The sequence below is a fragment of the Diabrotica undecimpunctata genome, chromosome 8, assembly GCF_040954645.1.
Source record: "Diabrotica undecimpunctata isolate CICGRU chromosome 8, icDiaUnde3, whole genome shotgun sequence".
NCBI lineage: Eukaryota > Metazoa > Arthropoda > Insecta > Coleoptera > Chrysomelidae > Diabrotica > Diabrotica undecimpunctata.
Genome location: NC_092810.1, coordinates 71,431,920 through 71,448,620, shown reverse-complemented (window position 1 = coordinate 71,448,620; position 16,701 = coordinate 71,431,920). Strand labels below are relative to the sequence as shown.

Below are 16,701 nucleotides of genomic sequence, written 5' to 3'. Positions count from 1 at the left end.
TAGCATTTATCTACTATCATAATCTAGATGTTATGTTTATTTCCGAAGCATACATGACTAATAAGAGCCATTTCCATATTCCCAAATATTCAACCTATGTAACTCAACATCCATTAGGTAAAGCCCACGGAGGTACGGCTATTATTATAAGAAATAACAATAAGCATCATGAAACAAATAAAATTAGTAAAGGTAATATCCAAGCCACATCAGTGTCGGTCGAAGGCTCGATTATTCTATCTGCTGTTTACTGTCCACCGAATAAAATAATTAAAGCTGATCATTTTACTGAATACTTTAAGATGCTAGGACACCGTTTCATTTCTGCTGTAGATTATAATGCTAAACATCATAAATAGAGTTCCAGAATCGTAACCTCACGTGGACGAGAATTATTAAAAAGTATTAATGAGAATCATTTAATTCCTTTCTCTACTGGAGAGCCTACGTATTGGCCTACTGATAGACAAAAAATTCCTGATCTTATTGATTTTGCTATAGTACAACGAATATCTCATACCTACCTCCAAATTTCTCCTTCATTTGACCTCTCATCAGATCATTCCCCTTTCTTCATAGATCTACAAAGCCAAATTCATAACTGTTCTAAACATTTAACACTCTCTAATAAAAGAACAAACTGGAACAGATATAGAGAAGAAATAAAAACATCCATCAATCTAATCTTGCCTCATAAAAGTGATAGTGACATAGAAAATGCAGTTGCTCACTTAACTACAGTTATTCAGCAAGCTGCTTGAACGTCCACCCCAGAAATTTATTACAAACACAACTCCGAGTACTATCCTGCACACATAAATACACTCATATTGGAAAAAAGAAAACTGCGAAAGATATGGCAGCTCACTAGGCATCCAGAAGATAAAGCAAATCTGAATAGAGCTTGCAGACTACTCAAAAGAAAACTGATCCAACATAAAGACAATGGAATCAACAAATATTTAAAGAACCTCTCACCTGCAGATGATACAAACTATTCGCTGTGTAAACTAACAAAAAAACTTAAACACAACGAACAAATGAATACGCCAATCAGGAAACAAAATCTTACTTGGGCTAAAACTGACATAGATAAAGCATATACTTTTGCAAATCATCTATGCGAGGTATTCCAACCGCATCAGAGGGAAGTCTCAGCTGAAGAAGAGCAAGCTATCCATGAAGTCGTAAATGCACCATATCAAATGACTCCACCTATTAAACCTGTTAAGAAATCTGAAATCAAAGAAATAATTGATAATCTGGAAATTAAAAAGTCACCTGGATATGACTTAATATCTAGTTTAGTACTAAAATCTACCCAACGAAGGTGTAAGTTTAATTACTTATATATTTAATACAATATTAAAAACAGGTTATTTTCCACTCCAATGGACAGTTGCTCAAATTGTTCTTATTCGAAAACCTAATAAGGATCACACGGAAGTATCTTCATACCGCCCAATTAGCTTGTTGCCTATTATATCCAAAGTATTTGAACGGCTTTTTCTAAGAAGATTGGAGCTTATTTTATATGACAGTAATGTTTTACCGAATTATCAGTTTGGGTTTAGGAAACAGCATGGTACTATCGAGCAAATTCATAGGGTGGTAAAGACTATCAGAAATTCGCTCGAACAAAAAAATTACTGTACTGCTGCATTTCTAGATGTCTCTCAAGCATTCGACAAAGTTTGGCATGTAGGTCTTATCTCCAAAATTAAATCTATATTTCCTCATCCCATAAGTTCCCTTTTAAGATCCTACCTGACAGATCGATTCTTTCAAGTCAAAAGAGGTGGGGAAATCACTAACCTGTTTCCAATTTGTTCCGGAGTTCCACAAGGAAGCATACTAGGACCCACCCTCTACTTAATATACACATCAGATCTCCCAACGACGACCAATACAACAATCGCTACATATGCCGATGACACAGTTATCATGGCTTCAAATTCTACAGCAGCGGAAGCAGCCCGGGTATTACAAAATCACCTACTTAAACTAGAGAGCTGGCTTAAGCTGTGGCAAGTCCAAGTTAACAGTTTAAAATCAACACAAATAACGTTTACTTTAAAAAAATGATACCAGCCCAAATGTTAATTTTTTCAGGATATTGCGTGAGTCTTACACACCCAGTGAGGATTTTCTCTGAGTTTGTTAACCGTTCCGTTTAAATGAAATCTGCGTTCATTCTGTCCATCATCATTTCACAGAATTCTTGCCTTCTATCGGGATCAGCTTCATTTAACTCCTGAACCAACTGAACTTTGTAAGGGTGGTATTTTTTTTATACAAAACTCTCAAAATAGATGATTTACTTACATCATTGACGGCGGCCAGTTTTCGAGTTGTCTTATGCGGATTTTCCTCAATCTCTAGAAATACATCTCACTTTTTTTCATCAGTAAATTTAACATTTCTACCTGGTTTTTCAATATTTTTTACATGTTCAGTATAACGAAACTTCTTTTCAATTTCTCTAACTGTAGACGGCGAAACTTGTTGACCAGGGTATTTATTATCAAACATTTCACAAACCTCCTTTTGAGTTCTTGTTTCATTACCAAAACCAATCATAATTAAAATGTATATTCTTTGAGTCTCGGACAAATGAGCCATAATTAAATTCAATACCCGCACAAATATACTTACGTCTTTTAGTAACTTTAAATACCTAAATGACAGCAGCCTACTAGATTCATATCAATTATTTATTTGGCTTTTTGACTAATACTTTATCTTCAAAGTTTTTTTCCTAATGTTTAGCAGAACAGATACGAAAATACCTGAATATTTCTAAAGTATATTTTAATAGACCAGGCAATATTGCTAATTTAAAAGTTAGGATAACGGAAGAAACTAACAAAATAACCCCCGAGGTCATACAAAATGTTGTACGAGAATTCCAAAATCGCCTCGGTTATTGTAAAGAAGTGAATAATGGTGATCAAGTTAAACATTTAATTTAATTGTAAAAATCAATTTTCTCAGTTATTATTGCACAAACTCAAAAAACTATATTGCCGAACAGAGGACTAAAATCCCTTTCTAACAAGGTGCCACACGACCCCCTTTGGTATTTAAAATTTTCGAGGGGGTGATTATAATTCAAAGGAGTTGCTGGAAGGGGATAATATTTTCATACTGTAAATTGTCAATTTAAGAATAAAAATTGAGCTGTTTTAGGTTTTTTTCAGATAGTACATAATAACGCTAAAAATGAATTTATTCCATACATATGGACCGTATGGTATAATAAGTATATAGGTATAAGTATATGTAATATATAAAACTAGTGTCACTATTCAGGCTGTTAAGGTAATTTTTAGGCTATTGAAAAAGTTAGACAATAAACATCCAAAGCATTTTGTATTAGTTATTAGTTTTAAACTAGTTTACCTTCTATGTCTAGATGACCAAGAGATATTAGAAACGAAGCTGAAAGTTTAAATTGGTCATTAGTTTTTTACTTAGGTACTACTATAGTAATTAAATAGTTAAATAACTAGTAACACATTAATTAAATTTTTTTAAATTATCTCACGATATATTTTTTTATACATAATGTGTAGCTTTAGTAAATAGTGTCCGTTTTCACGATTTGATATTGAAAATCGCTGAATTAAGATGAAATTGTCAATCAAATTACCAATGGCGCTGGCGTGGAGAAAAAATTAATAAATTGCAACTGAATTATAAATATGTACTAATAATAGATATTTATACGCCAAAAATACAAGGCAGAAAAAATAGTTCCAGCTGATAGTTGACAAACCATTAGTGTTTTTGATAACAATTCAATAGCTTTTGATAAACAGGTCGAACGACAATATTAAGGCCGGTTTTCACGCTACGTCTTATTGTACATTTTGTTGGATAGGACAAATCCTATACAATAAAACGTGGCATGTAAACAGCAAAACGTACGTCTTGTCGAATCGAAATGAAATCCAAGGTCAGATCGTAGAAATGATGGGAGAAGCATAGTTTTGCGAGAACTGATAGGATAAAACGATAAAACGTTACGTGAAAATACATGTTCAGACAAGTCGTCCGATCTTGACTTATTTGACGACTTTTGACAAAAAAGCCTAATAATGTCAGATTTGCGGCAATGTACCCACGATTTTCTCGGGAAATTTATTGAATTGTATAAAAGTTTTTAAGTAGTTATGTTTTAAAATAAAGTAGATTGCATTACAGGTTTCAGGAATTATTTGGCTTAACGCTGGTTTGGATATTATGATTGTGAACTCCTTGAAGTCCTTGACGCTGCGTCCTGTTGTAAGATATCTGAGAGTTGCTGTGAGTCTTTCATGGGGTGTAATGGCTTTTCTCATGAGGTGTCTTATTTCAATATGTATGGTGTTACCAACTCTAGCAATTGACAATAGGCTGAGGTGTCCATTCGCAAATAATTGCGCCAGTCATCTGGTTCGCCTCTTTTAGTAACGAGACGTGGGAATACTGGCTTCTTTTTAGAAGCCCACTCTCTTGACCATCTTGTCTTTTCCCTCTTCATCCCCTTTTTCCTTAGTCGTAGTATCTTTATAGTTGAAAAAATAAAAGAAAACAGCCGTGTTTCCTCCATAATAAAAAAAACACCAAACAAACTTAACACAACTCAAAACTCTGAATTAGAAATGAGGTAGAAAACGGAAGGAAAAACGTAGTGTGTATACACTGGACAAAACGTACATTTTGTCGTACGTTTTATATGACCCATAAAACGTACAATAAGACGTAGTGTGAAAACGGGCCTTTAGACATGATACAATACCGTAATTTAGTTTGAACAAAAATTCTTTAAAAACGAGCCTTACATGATCGCTACCAGGAATCTGAATGGATTAAAGACTTTCGTATTGAATATTTTCTATTTACTGGTGAAACTAGATGCAGTTACCTAATTGTTAAATTAAAATACATACGATCGCATTTAAAATTTCAACTTGCCTGTAGCTGACAGAGATGTAAATCTCAATGTACCTTGACTTCGATTTTACAAATCGAACAAAATCCGTGAAATGAAGTATACTTTCATTAATAAGAAATTGTCTATTATAAAAACTTTTGATTTACTTTTTTCTTTTGTGTTATTTCGATTTTTTAAAAAGGTAAAAGTAGAAAGGTTTTTGTAATTTATTCATATTTTAATTCAGTAACAATCTCCCTCTCTTTCTTTTTATTTTCAGTCTTTGCCCTCCGGAGATTATGTAGCAGTCGTCGTAATATCTTTTATAGTATATCTCCATAAATTTCAAAGGTAATTTGTGCATTGATCTTTTGCATATTTCTGTAATTTGGTAAATTCCTCTTATTGAAGATTTTCTTCATGGTCTTCGGTCTTCTACCTTTCCTTGAATGATGAGGTTTTCTATATTTTCTGTGCCTGGTTTTATAACATGTTCCTTTCTTCTTGTAGTGCCTACCGTTTCGAATATTGGCGACCATTATGACAATCGTACTTTGCACACTGCTACTCTAAAAATATTTGTGTTTGTTATGTTGAATCACGTACGCAGATTTTTCAGCAAGAAAATCCTGGTCCACGTTTTACTTCTACTTTTCCATGTAAAAGTGGTTGTAGCAATTAATATCTTTTGCTGTTCCGTACTGTGTGATCAAGGTATTTGATTTTGGCTGTTTTTATTGTGATTACCAACTCTTTTTCTTTTTGTAGGAAACTTTTCAGTCTCTCATTGATGATTTGCAACCTATATTGCTCTCATGTGAGATACGGGAAATATATTTGTAATCAACGTATGCATGAAAGCTGCTTTTTTTGTGTATTGTCATGATTGTAGATATTATCTAATCAGTGGGTCTTTGTTCCTGGTGTTATCCTCTATCTATTCGCTGTTTGTCGTTAGGCGTTCTCCGTGTGGTGTTAAACGGCTAAGTTGAACCGTTGAGTTAACTGGCTGCTTCCCTTTGATGGTGGCTCTCAATTTCCTTAGATATATTGTGGTGATATTCCTGTTTTATTTCATTGTTTTGGTTTTTTAGACTAGTTTGCTACTTCTTTTCTGTACACCAGTTTCTCCGTCCGGCTCGCGGAGATAAGAATACGGCCGGGGTCAGAAAGCCCTGCCTGTCGTAAGAGGCGACTAATGGGTAGGAATAGGGAGGTGGAGAGCCGTCGTTTGAGGTGTCGGGTTGGTAGAAACGCACACGGTCGCTTCGGCGACACGGTCACCGGTCTACATTCCTAGTATCCGAGACGAGACTCTCCGGCAAACAAAGCTTATTTTGCCCTCTCCCATATATTTCGGTCTAAAAGTGTCCACCGAAATACAAAGATGAGAATCTATAAAACTTTAATTCGGCCAATAGCATGTTATGGCAGCGAAGCATGGGTCCTGAAAGAAACATCCAAAAACAAACTCGACACATTCGAAAGAAAAGTACTGAGGAGAATACTAGGACCTGTGAGGGAAAACGGAATCTTCAGAATTCGATATAACAACGAGCTCTATCAACTGTATAAGGAAACACCCCTGTCAGACTTCATTAGAATACAAAGATTGCAATGGACCGGACATGTGATACGAATGGGAGAGGATAGGCTACCAAAACGAGCACTGAACGCCAGAATGCAGGGAAAGAGACCAGTTGGAAAGCCAAGAAAGCGCTGGGAAGACACAGTAAGCAGCGACGCACAAGCACTTTTAGGAGTCCGTGTATGGAGAAGAGCAGCCACAGACAGACAAGGGTGGAGGCAAAAAATAAAGGAGGCCAAGGCTCATTTTGGGCTGTAGTGTCGTAGAAGAAGAAGAGAAAAAGAGACGAGACTCTCGTGGGACCACTCTGCTTCCAAAAGAGCCTGGTGAGGTTGAACGAGCTGGGCCCGTATATACCTCTCCTGACCTCGGTCAGGCGTGGTGTGGGTGCCCCGGCACGTACCCACCAGGAGATCCAAGAGTGCTAGAGGAGAGATCCTCGGTGGCGACCTGTCTACGTGTGAGGTGGAAATTCCTCCGCCTGCCGAACCTACCCGCCCGTGGTGTGGGAGTAACGGGTAGGTAAGGTACTCACAACACAGGTATTACGACGAAGGTGGAGCTCCCGCGGGTCGCGTATAGTAGACGTGTCGTGGTAACCCCACGGGGTACCCCCACGGGGGGACCCACGGGACGTTTTTGGTACGCGCCCCGTGGCACCTTCACTTTGGTGTCGGACTCGTAGGGGCAGAGGTTTCACTAACGGGCGTATGTCGAGAGATAGGTAGCCCAGGGTCCTGCCAGGTTTAATACTTGGAGGGCACGCCATTTAGCAATGTACACCAGTTTGACAGAGATGTCTTCTATTCTCAATTATTTGAAATGCTCCGTCTATCGTTTTGCCAGTGTTTTCCCTTCATATAATTGTTGGTCTTTAAAGGATTTATTGATGTTGTTTTAGACAAAGTTTAACAGCTTTTCATATTTCTTTGGTTGTACTATCCAGAACAATTCCAGCTTCATTGTCCCTTCGTGTATGTTGTATGTTGTTGTAAAATTGAGATTTATTTTAGCCATAAGGTTTGCAGTGATGATCTCCAGCAAATATTAGTTAAAATGTAATCGATTTGGTTTGTCAACCTATCTCCAGGAATTTTCCAAATATAGATTTTCCAGGATGTTTATGATAAAGTATCTGGTAATAAGAGCGAACTCAATTACACGACCTCCTGTTTCGTTTCTCTTACCTTTGCTGAATTTTACAAGTGAGTCTTTAAGTCATAATTCTGTATGGTGTGGCTAACTTTTGCATTAAAGTCGGCACAAATTAAGATTAGCTAGTTATTTATATGAAGTTGCTTATGAAGTTTGCACTCTAGTTTACTGAGAACTATGTTATTATTTACAGTTTAAACATTGTACACTATGTCACTTGTTTTAAAATAATGAAAGACGTAATAGAAAAACTGTAAATAAAACCATCCAGGCTTTGGTCAAGCTTTTCACCGAATGCATTTACCAAATAAAAATTTCTTCTCAATGAAATAATGCAGTCATTACTTTGTTTCACAAGCAAGGAGACATAACAGATTTAAAAAACTACCGTTCTATCAGTTTGCTTTCACACATATATAAACGTTTGACAAAAATTATCAAAAAAAAGACTGGACGTTCAATTAGACTTCTATCAACCTAGAGAACAAGCTGGATTTAGATCGGGATACAGCACTAACGACCACAAATAATGATAAAGAACCTGATAGAGAAGTCTGTAGAATACAACAAACCATTGATACTGATGTTTGTCAACTACGAGAAAGCATTCGATACCATAAGCCATTAGAAATGTTAAAAGCATTGACAGTATGCCGAGTAGACCATCGCTACACTAATATAATCAAATATATCTACCAAAATGCCACAGCTAACGTAAGGCTATCTGAACAAGAAACAAATAAATTCTGTATACAGTCAGGAGTACGGCAAGGAGACACAGTCTCTCCAAAGCTATTCACGGCACTTTTAGAACATACTTGTAAAAAGGCACATCTGAACGAGCATGGTATCAACATAAATGGACAGAAGCTCAGTCATTTGAGATTTGCAGATGACATCGTCCCTATAGCCGATCGTATGGATGATGCAACAACAATGTTTAAAAAATTATATCAGGCTTCTTTGGAGGTCGGACTAAAGATTAATATGAACAAGACGCATATAATGATAATTCTGATGCTAAATCGAAATATTGCTGTTGATGGAAGGGCTATTGTGCAGACTACATCGTATGAGTAACTCGTATGATAACCAGACATGTAAGCTCCCACGTCGTATAGGATTAGCCCGGGCAGCGTTTAGTAAATTAAATCGGATTTAAATGTATTTAAATCGGATCTACCCATATGGCTCAAAAGGAAAATCTTTGATCAATATGTGTTACCTGTACTCACTTATGAAGCGGAAACACTGACAAAAAAGATAGTTAATAAGATTCGCGTGACTCAGATGGCTATGGAGCGCCAGATGCTGTGTGTCTCTCTGAGAAACCGAATCCCAAACGAAGGAATACGTTGTAGAACAAAAACAACAGACCCTATCGAAAAAATCGCGTCGTTAAAATGGAATTGGGCAGGACACGTCGCCAGATTATCAGAAAATTGATAGACATATTTTAGAGTGGAGACCAAGGTAAGAAGCAAAAAATGAACAGAGGACGCCCACCGACTAGATGAACTGGCGACCTGAAGCGTATTAGCAATAACTGGATGCAAGCCGCACAAGACAGAGACAGATGGAAAGACTTGAGGGAGACCTTTGTCCAGCAGTGGACGCATACAGGTTGATGATAATGAATATAAAAACTACAAAAAACGAAAGTAAGCGCGAAGTCGCTATAAGTGTGGTATTTAGAAATTTCTCAAACGATTTCTTAAATTGTTTTCAGTAGCTAAACTTATTTTCATAACAGATTTTTTCTTTTCTGTGTTGACCCTTGAATTCAAAATTCAAGACTATAGTGATATCATATCTTGATCTTTCTGATCGTAGATTTCCATCCTTGTCTGTGAAAGAGATGACTTCCTGTAGATCATAGCCAATAATTCCTCTGTATAAAGCCGCCCAGCGCGTGGGAGACGTTCCTTGCGGTCGCTGGCCATAAATTTTACTCTCGATGATAAGTTTTTCAAGGTCTTCTATTCTTCAGCTGTGTCCGAAGTATCTAATTTAGAACTCAATTATTTTTTTTTTAAAGTCTTGTGCTGATATATAATTGCTATATAATTGAAAAATTGGTGCGACGTTCTGTATATAATTCTGTATATGTATGACCATATTTCAATGGATTGAAAATATGGGCATACCATATATAAAATATATGAAAATATTAATGGGTTTAATAGTTTTTTAGTTTTTATTTGTTACGTCTATTGTTACGATTTAGGTCTCTTTTTGTTTAACATAGAATCATATTTCCTACTCATCGTATCCGTCTCATTCATTATCTGAGCAGGCTAGCATAAGGGTATCGTCCAAATATCTAAGGTTGGTAATACAATACAGCCTTGTCGTACATACCGTCGTTGTTGACCTTATTGAACACTAAAGTGTAAACGATGAAGCATATATAAGTTTTAATATTAAATTCATATGTTTTTTCTATTATTTATTAAACATTTAAATTTTTTCTCTAGTTCCTTTTTCAGGCACAAACTCTATTTGTTCATCATCTATCTGTGGAAGCAACAAAGGTTTTAAGCTGTCCCATATAATATGTAGTAAAATATTACTTGAATGCGACATAAGACCTATTGCTCTGTAATTGCTGTAGTCTATAGGGGAGCCACTCTTGTCCAATTGTATATAACTCAACTTAAACCATTCCTTTGGTCACTCATTATGTTTCCAAATAATGTTAGATATCGTATGGATTATTTCGGTACCTATTTTACCTATAATTATTTTTGCCCATATGTCATCTTCACCAGGTGATTTATTGCTTTTGTTGACAACACGGTCCTTTCCACTTATGCTCTTAAAATTAAAGGTTCCATATCTACCTGATTAAAATCTGTATTCTGATTGACGGCTTCATCAGTGCTATGTCACACCTCGCAGTATTATCTCCATACTTGAGCAATATTGTTGGAGTCTGTTATTGTTTTTTATCATTAATTATAATTTGTATTTGTGGTTTAAATTCTCTAGATAAATACTTAACTTTGCAATAAAGTTCTTGTGGTGTTTGTTCACTTACACATATTTTGTATTTCTTTGTTTAGCATTTTCGTATGTTCTGAAGATATTATTTTGAAAGTATTTTTTGTCTTCGAGTGTATTAGGTCAGTCGTTCTTTGTCTCATCCAATGTTTTTTTTAATTGGTGCTGGTTGTGCAGTTTCATTTACGCCAGGTAAATATATACCTTAATCATATTTCAGATTCCGTTTAAACCACTTCCAGTTGGTGGTGAACCAGTATAGTCTTGATTCAAAAATGGTCTTATCGAATGTTAAGAGCTCTGGTTTGGTCTATTATAGTTTACTCTTTTTAGTTTTATGACAAATTATCACTTAATTAACTGAAATAACCTATCGGTCCAAATATCCCACCTGGCCGGGCACATATATTGGTAAAAGATGTTCGTTTTGATCGCGTTCGTTCGGAGCGCACTCTAATTAGTGCTTAATTTATCTGTCATCACGTTGATTTCGCTCGTCAGTTCCATGTTTTTTGCCTAACACATTACGCATCTGGTCATAATTTTCGGTGTTTCCTTAATAATCACCTTATTAGCGATAAAGTCTCTAATTACTATTAATATGTCCTTATGTGGTCTTTTGAAGATCATCCTTTTTAGGTCTTCATATTCCGTTTCCAGCTGGTCATCTGAGTGGGTTGTAGTTGGCATGTATACTTGAACAGTATGTAGTTTGGAGGGCCTGCAATTAAATAATATTTTGATAATACGATCCTTAATAGGTTCATAGCTCTGTACGTAATTTCCGATCTCGCACACTAATAGATTTTCTTTGCAAATTTTTATTTATATTTATTATGATATTTTTGCGAAATGTGTATTTTTTCAGATTGAAGAAGGCCTCGTACTCTCCGTAACGGATATACACGTTTTGCTTTTATTTTGAGTGGCATCACGATGACATCGCGATGACGTCATCCATTTGTTTTTTAAACGGACACATATATTTTTGTTAAAAATCAAATGGGCGATGAAACAAAGGAAACAAATATAAAAAATAAAAGGTATACAAGATATCTTAATTTTTGGACAGGGCTTCCCAAACATACTTAAAATTCTCTTACATTTTGATGCTTTGATTTCATCTGCACAATAGGAATATAAAATAGAAATGAAAAGGTTATAGAAAAGAAGGAAAATTATTGTTATAGAAAAAGATTTAAATAGAAAAGGTACCGTTACTTGGTGTTTTCTTGGTGGCCGGAATATTTTTCGGTAAATTATTTAAAAAATCATAATGTGGGTTTTTTTTGAATATTTCCAAACAAAACGTGACGATATAGAAATTTATCCAACCAGCGGCATATCTTTCGCTACAAACTTTTAGGATTCGATTCTATATTTGCAAACAAAACTTAACATGACTGAATTGGTAACTTCAGTGGCAATTCGAAACCACCTTTCAGGGGATTATAAAGAGTACAATTACATTAGGTACAGATGAAACTAACAGCACAATAGTCAAAATATGTCACGGGGAGGGGGGTCTGAAAAAATAACTAACAAAGTTGTTTCGTGATAAAAATATTCTTATAGAAAAGTTAGTCATATACTGGTTATCCTTCATAAAATTTAATTAAATAGACGAACATCGGACTAAATATTATAAGGTGCTGAATTTTTCACACGTTATAAATTCTAAAAGAGAATTACGTTTTTAGGATTTGGAAGTTGCAGTAAGCGAGTAAAGCATAGGTTTGTTTAAAAATGCCTAAAGCCATTAGCTAGTCAGAAGAATCAGATAAGCAAAGATATAAATAGAGAAAGAAATAAAAATAAAAACGGTTCTCTTCAGACATCGAATATTATTTTCTAAGGAAGGTATGGCCTTTATAATTGCAAAAAAATCTGGAAACATTGCCACAAACTGTACAAATAAATTAAAACCAACTACAAATCCGGTTGATTTAACAAAAATCATACATTTTCCCCCTTGAAATGTTACAACCTGGCAGCTACAGTCTCATTAAAGAACAAATTTCTATCGAAGAAGAATCAGATAGTAATCTAAAAAATTTCAATGTAGATAAAATCTACTAGAAGCTAACATCACGGATAACTCCAAAATAATGAATATCGACCTTTAGGCTGAATGTAGTCGTGCCTTTTGGATATACTAAATAAAAGAAGAAAAAGTTAACGTAAAATCTCACAACATTCTGAGCTCACTAAGAGAAGTTGTATCAGAAGAGCTCGTATCATCTTCGAGAGTACAATAGAAAGTTGAAAGCAAAAAAAATATAATATATAATTACACATAATATATATTATTGTATACTCAGGAAACTTACCAGCAGCCGCTCCGCCTCCGCCAGTTCGTCTGCTCAGCGGCATTCGCCTCCGTAGCCCCCCCTCAATCCCAGTGCCAGTTCCCATCGCCCCCCATGCACCTGAAATACAAAGGGCACATATAAGTGTTACGAGTATTTTGTCAAAATGTTTAGAATAAAGAATTATCCCTCATATAGAAGAGTATTACCTAGATCTCTATTTAGTAGTTGTCATTAATCAACGTCAATATATTTCCAGGTATATTTTAAGATTATATCCAGAATAGGTCAACAATTTAGAATCTATGTTAGCCTTTTGGTCTTGTCATTATGTGGATAGGTTTATGTAGAATAAATGTGAAAATAAAACAAAATATTAAAATAAATAAAGCAAAATACCGCGACTAAAAATATAAAAACGAATAAACGATTTTATTACGTAATAGCGGAAGCGGGTAGATACTCATCTATGATCCCGATAGTTGTCAGATCTACTACAGGGATACACCCTTACCATACGCAAGCCTTGGTTTATCTCCTAATGCCATACAGGGGAAATCATTGTCCTACCCTGAGTCCATATCCAACCCTATCATTCCCCTCCAGTTTGGATCCTCAGTCCCTGAATGGATTTAACGATAAGACCCTAGATTGAATACGGAAATGATTTTAATCAACGTGCAGGAAAAATGGTCCTCTGAAGAATATTGGGTTGAGGCCTGCTACCCGACACTCGAACAACGAAACAAAATGAAATACTCCCAGAAATCTAAAAACATAAATAAGGATGAACATATTTGGACAACCAACAATAATTAATGGACTATATACAATGAATTACAATGCAACTATAAGGGAAAAGGAAGATTTTTCAACAAACTAAAAGATGTATTAGATACGTCAAAAGCAAAAGAAGATATTCTTCTAATTGGAGATTTTAATTTAATAAATATGTCGAGAATACGAGTTGGTCATAACCAACACAAGATTTCAGCATCAAAACATACATAAATACACATGAGAGGAACCTAGAAGAAACCAAAGATTAATTATTGATTTATTAATAGAACGATAATAGTTAGAAACGCCAGAAAAAAATAATACAAACTGTAAGACTATACAGACATCAGAATGTGCAAGTAACTACCAATTAGTACCAGGAAAATTCATGTACATGGGAAGACGATAAAAAGATAATATTCAAAGAGATGAGGAGATGCAAAAAATCGCAAATGCGAGGCATAAAGTAGGACTTCTACAACAATTTGGTATTCAAATAGGCTTCAGAATAATCTACAGATGAACGAAAAATGGACCCAAACAAAAATGTATCAACACCTAAAAAAAAAAAAATAATAAACAAAGCGGCAAACGAAGTTCTAGGTGTAGTCTGCTAGCAGTAGGTATTGAATAACAAAAGAATAAATATTTGAAGAAATACAGTGACGCCCTAGAACTGAATGGCTAAACGACAGATCCCCAGGAACACGAGAAGAATCTGGCCTTCAATAGCAAGAATCTTTTTCATAGTAATAAAAGAAAAAATAGAACAACACATGAACCATTAAGGCGAAGAACAAGTCGGATTCCGAAAAGCCAGATCGTGTCTAGATTGTAGGGGAAAGGATGAGTTAGCTGATTCGATGATTTAAAAGTAAATATTTAAAAAATTATAGTCTCACCTTCCTACATTTGGTATATAAAAAAATGTAAATCTCGAAGGACCAGCAACCCATAGGTCGCAAAATTGCGGATTAGTAATTATGTATTAAATAGTGAAGTTAAAAATAGAGTAATTAAAATAGGATTTCTGAAATATTTCCTTTTTATTATTTACATGGATAAATAGTAGTATCGGAATTGCCAACAAATCAACCTTTTTAGTGATAATAAAAACATAAATGTTTATAAAACACACAACTGTGTATATTAATTATTCTTAAAATTAAACAAATGCGATTTATAGAACAAGAAAGTTTAGTTGTATATCTGGCAACAATATAATTTTTCGGATCGGGATTTATGAAATGTTGGCACAAAAACTGTCGATTTTCTTCTGTATGAAAGAATATAAGTTCAGGTACTTACATATTAGATGCACTAATACTGAATTTAATATAGGTAACTATTTAATGAAATAAAATTAACTTGATATCTGCTTCTATTTGAGAAACGTGAGATGAACTATTTACTTGCTTCTATTTGAGAAGCTAAAAAGAAAGTTTGACTTGCGTGCTTCTATTTGAGAAGACAAAGACGAAGTGCGTTAAGGGTAGTTGTGTTTGAATAGTTTGATTCTGAAAAACTGACAGGTTCAGAAGATACAATACAGCAGAAAGAAGGCATGTCATGCTGATCGTATGTCTTTAAAGTAGTGAGATATATTAGTAAGAATAATTTTACTATTATCGTTTATTTGTACAAACAAACTATTGTAGAAAATACAATTAATTTTCTACATAGATAATATATTATATAATCATGAGACAGGTGATATAAAAGAGCAAAGAGAAAAATATTGAAACACATATGTCCTTTATAGACTTGGAGAAAGTCTATAAAGGTCATATGTCAAGGTCAAAACAACTATGGGAAGCAATAAGAAAAATGCACGTTAGAGAGAAATGGGTGAACATAACACAAAGACAATATAAAAAAACAGAGGTGCAAATAAAATTAGGCAATGAAATAACAAAATAATCACCGCAACCAATGGTCTGAAACAGGGATGTGGTATATTAGTTACACTTTTTAACATATATTATATAGATCAGGTTTTGAAGAGATGGTAGAGAAAATGCGGAACAGTGGGCATACCAGTACAAGAGAATATATTACATTCACTACTTTTCGTAGATGACCAAGTCATTTTTGCACAAGATTGGGAGGATATGGAATATATGATAAGGAAATTAAAGGAAGAATATGAGCTTTGGGAACTCAAGATAAACATGTGTAAGACCGAATACTTATGTATGGGATCCGAGGTTGCAGATTTAAACTTAAAGTTTACAAGAAGAGACTATTAATAGTTGTAAGACTTTTAAGTATTTGGGGTCAGTGATAAGCCGAGATAGTACTTGTATGAAAGATATAGAAATGAAAAAGGCACGGGAAAAACAAACCAAGAAAGCACTCCACAGAGTGATATGAAACAACACTCTAACCAAAGAAAACAAAAAAAGGATTTTTCAGAGCATAGGGATGAATATTACCCTATTTAAACTTAAAGTTTACAAGAAGAGACTATTAATAGTTGTAAGACTTTTAAGTATTTGGGGTCAGTGATAAGCCGAGATAGTACTTGTATGAAAGATATAGAAATGAAAAAGGCACGGGAAAAACAAACCAAGAAAGCACTCCATAGAGTAATATGAAACAACACTCTAACCAAAGAAAACAAAAAAAGGATTTTTCAGAGCATAGGGATGAATATTACTCTATATGGAGTAAAGACGAAATCAAATCAATACATGGATCACTACATGGATTAATACACAAACGAAAACATCAACACAAAATAAAATAAGAACAGTTGAACTGGACTTTATAAGAAGTTGTGTTCAAATTACTAGGGAGAATAGAATAAAAATTGAGGAAATATGGAACAGAATGGAAGTAGAATGCTCAATTACAAAAAAGGTGACCGAAAAGAATATTGGACTGGGACCCGCCGAAAAGAAGGAGACCTGCTATAAGATTAAAAACATACATAGGAAATGCTATGA

General features: G+C 34.8%; 1 protein-coding gene across 1 annotated transcript in view; it reads right to left on the bottom strand.

Moving 5' to 3' along the window:
- LOC140447682 (tetraspanin-1-like) overlaps positions 1-13,071 on the bottom strand; it is an 82,783-nt gene extending 69,712 nt beyond the window's left edge. The window contains exon 1 of the mRNA XM_072540478.1: positions 12,995-13,071. Within this exon, the coding sequence (XP_072396579.1) occupies positions 12,995-13,037 (43 nt within the window). The 5' untranslated portion in view covers positions 13,038-13,071. The remainder of the gene's footprint in view (positions 1-12,994) is intronic.
- Between the last annotated feature and the right edge of the window lie 3,630 nt (positions 13,072-16,701).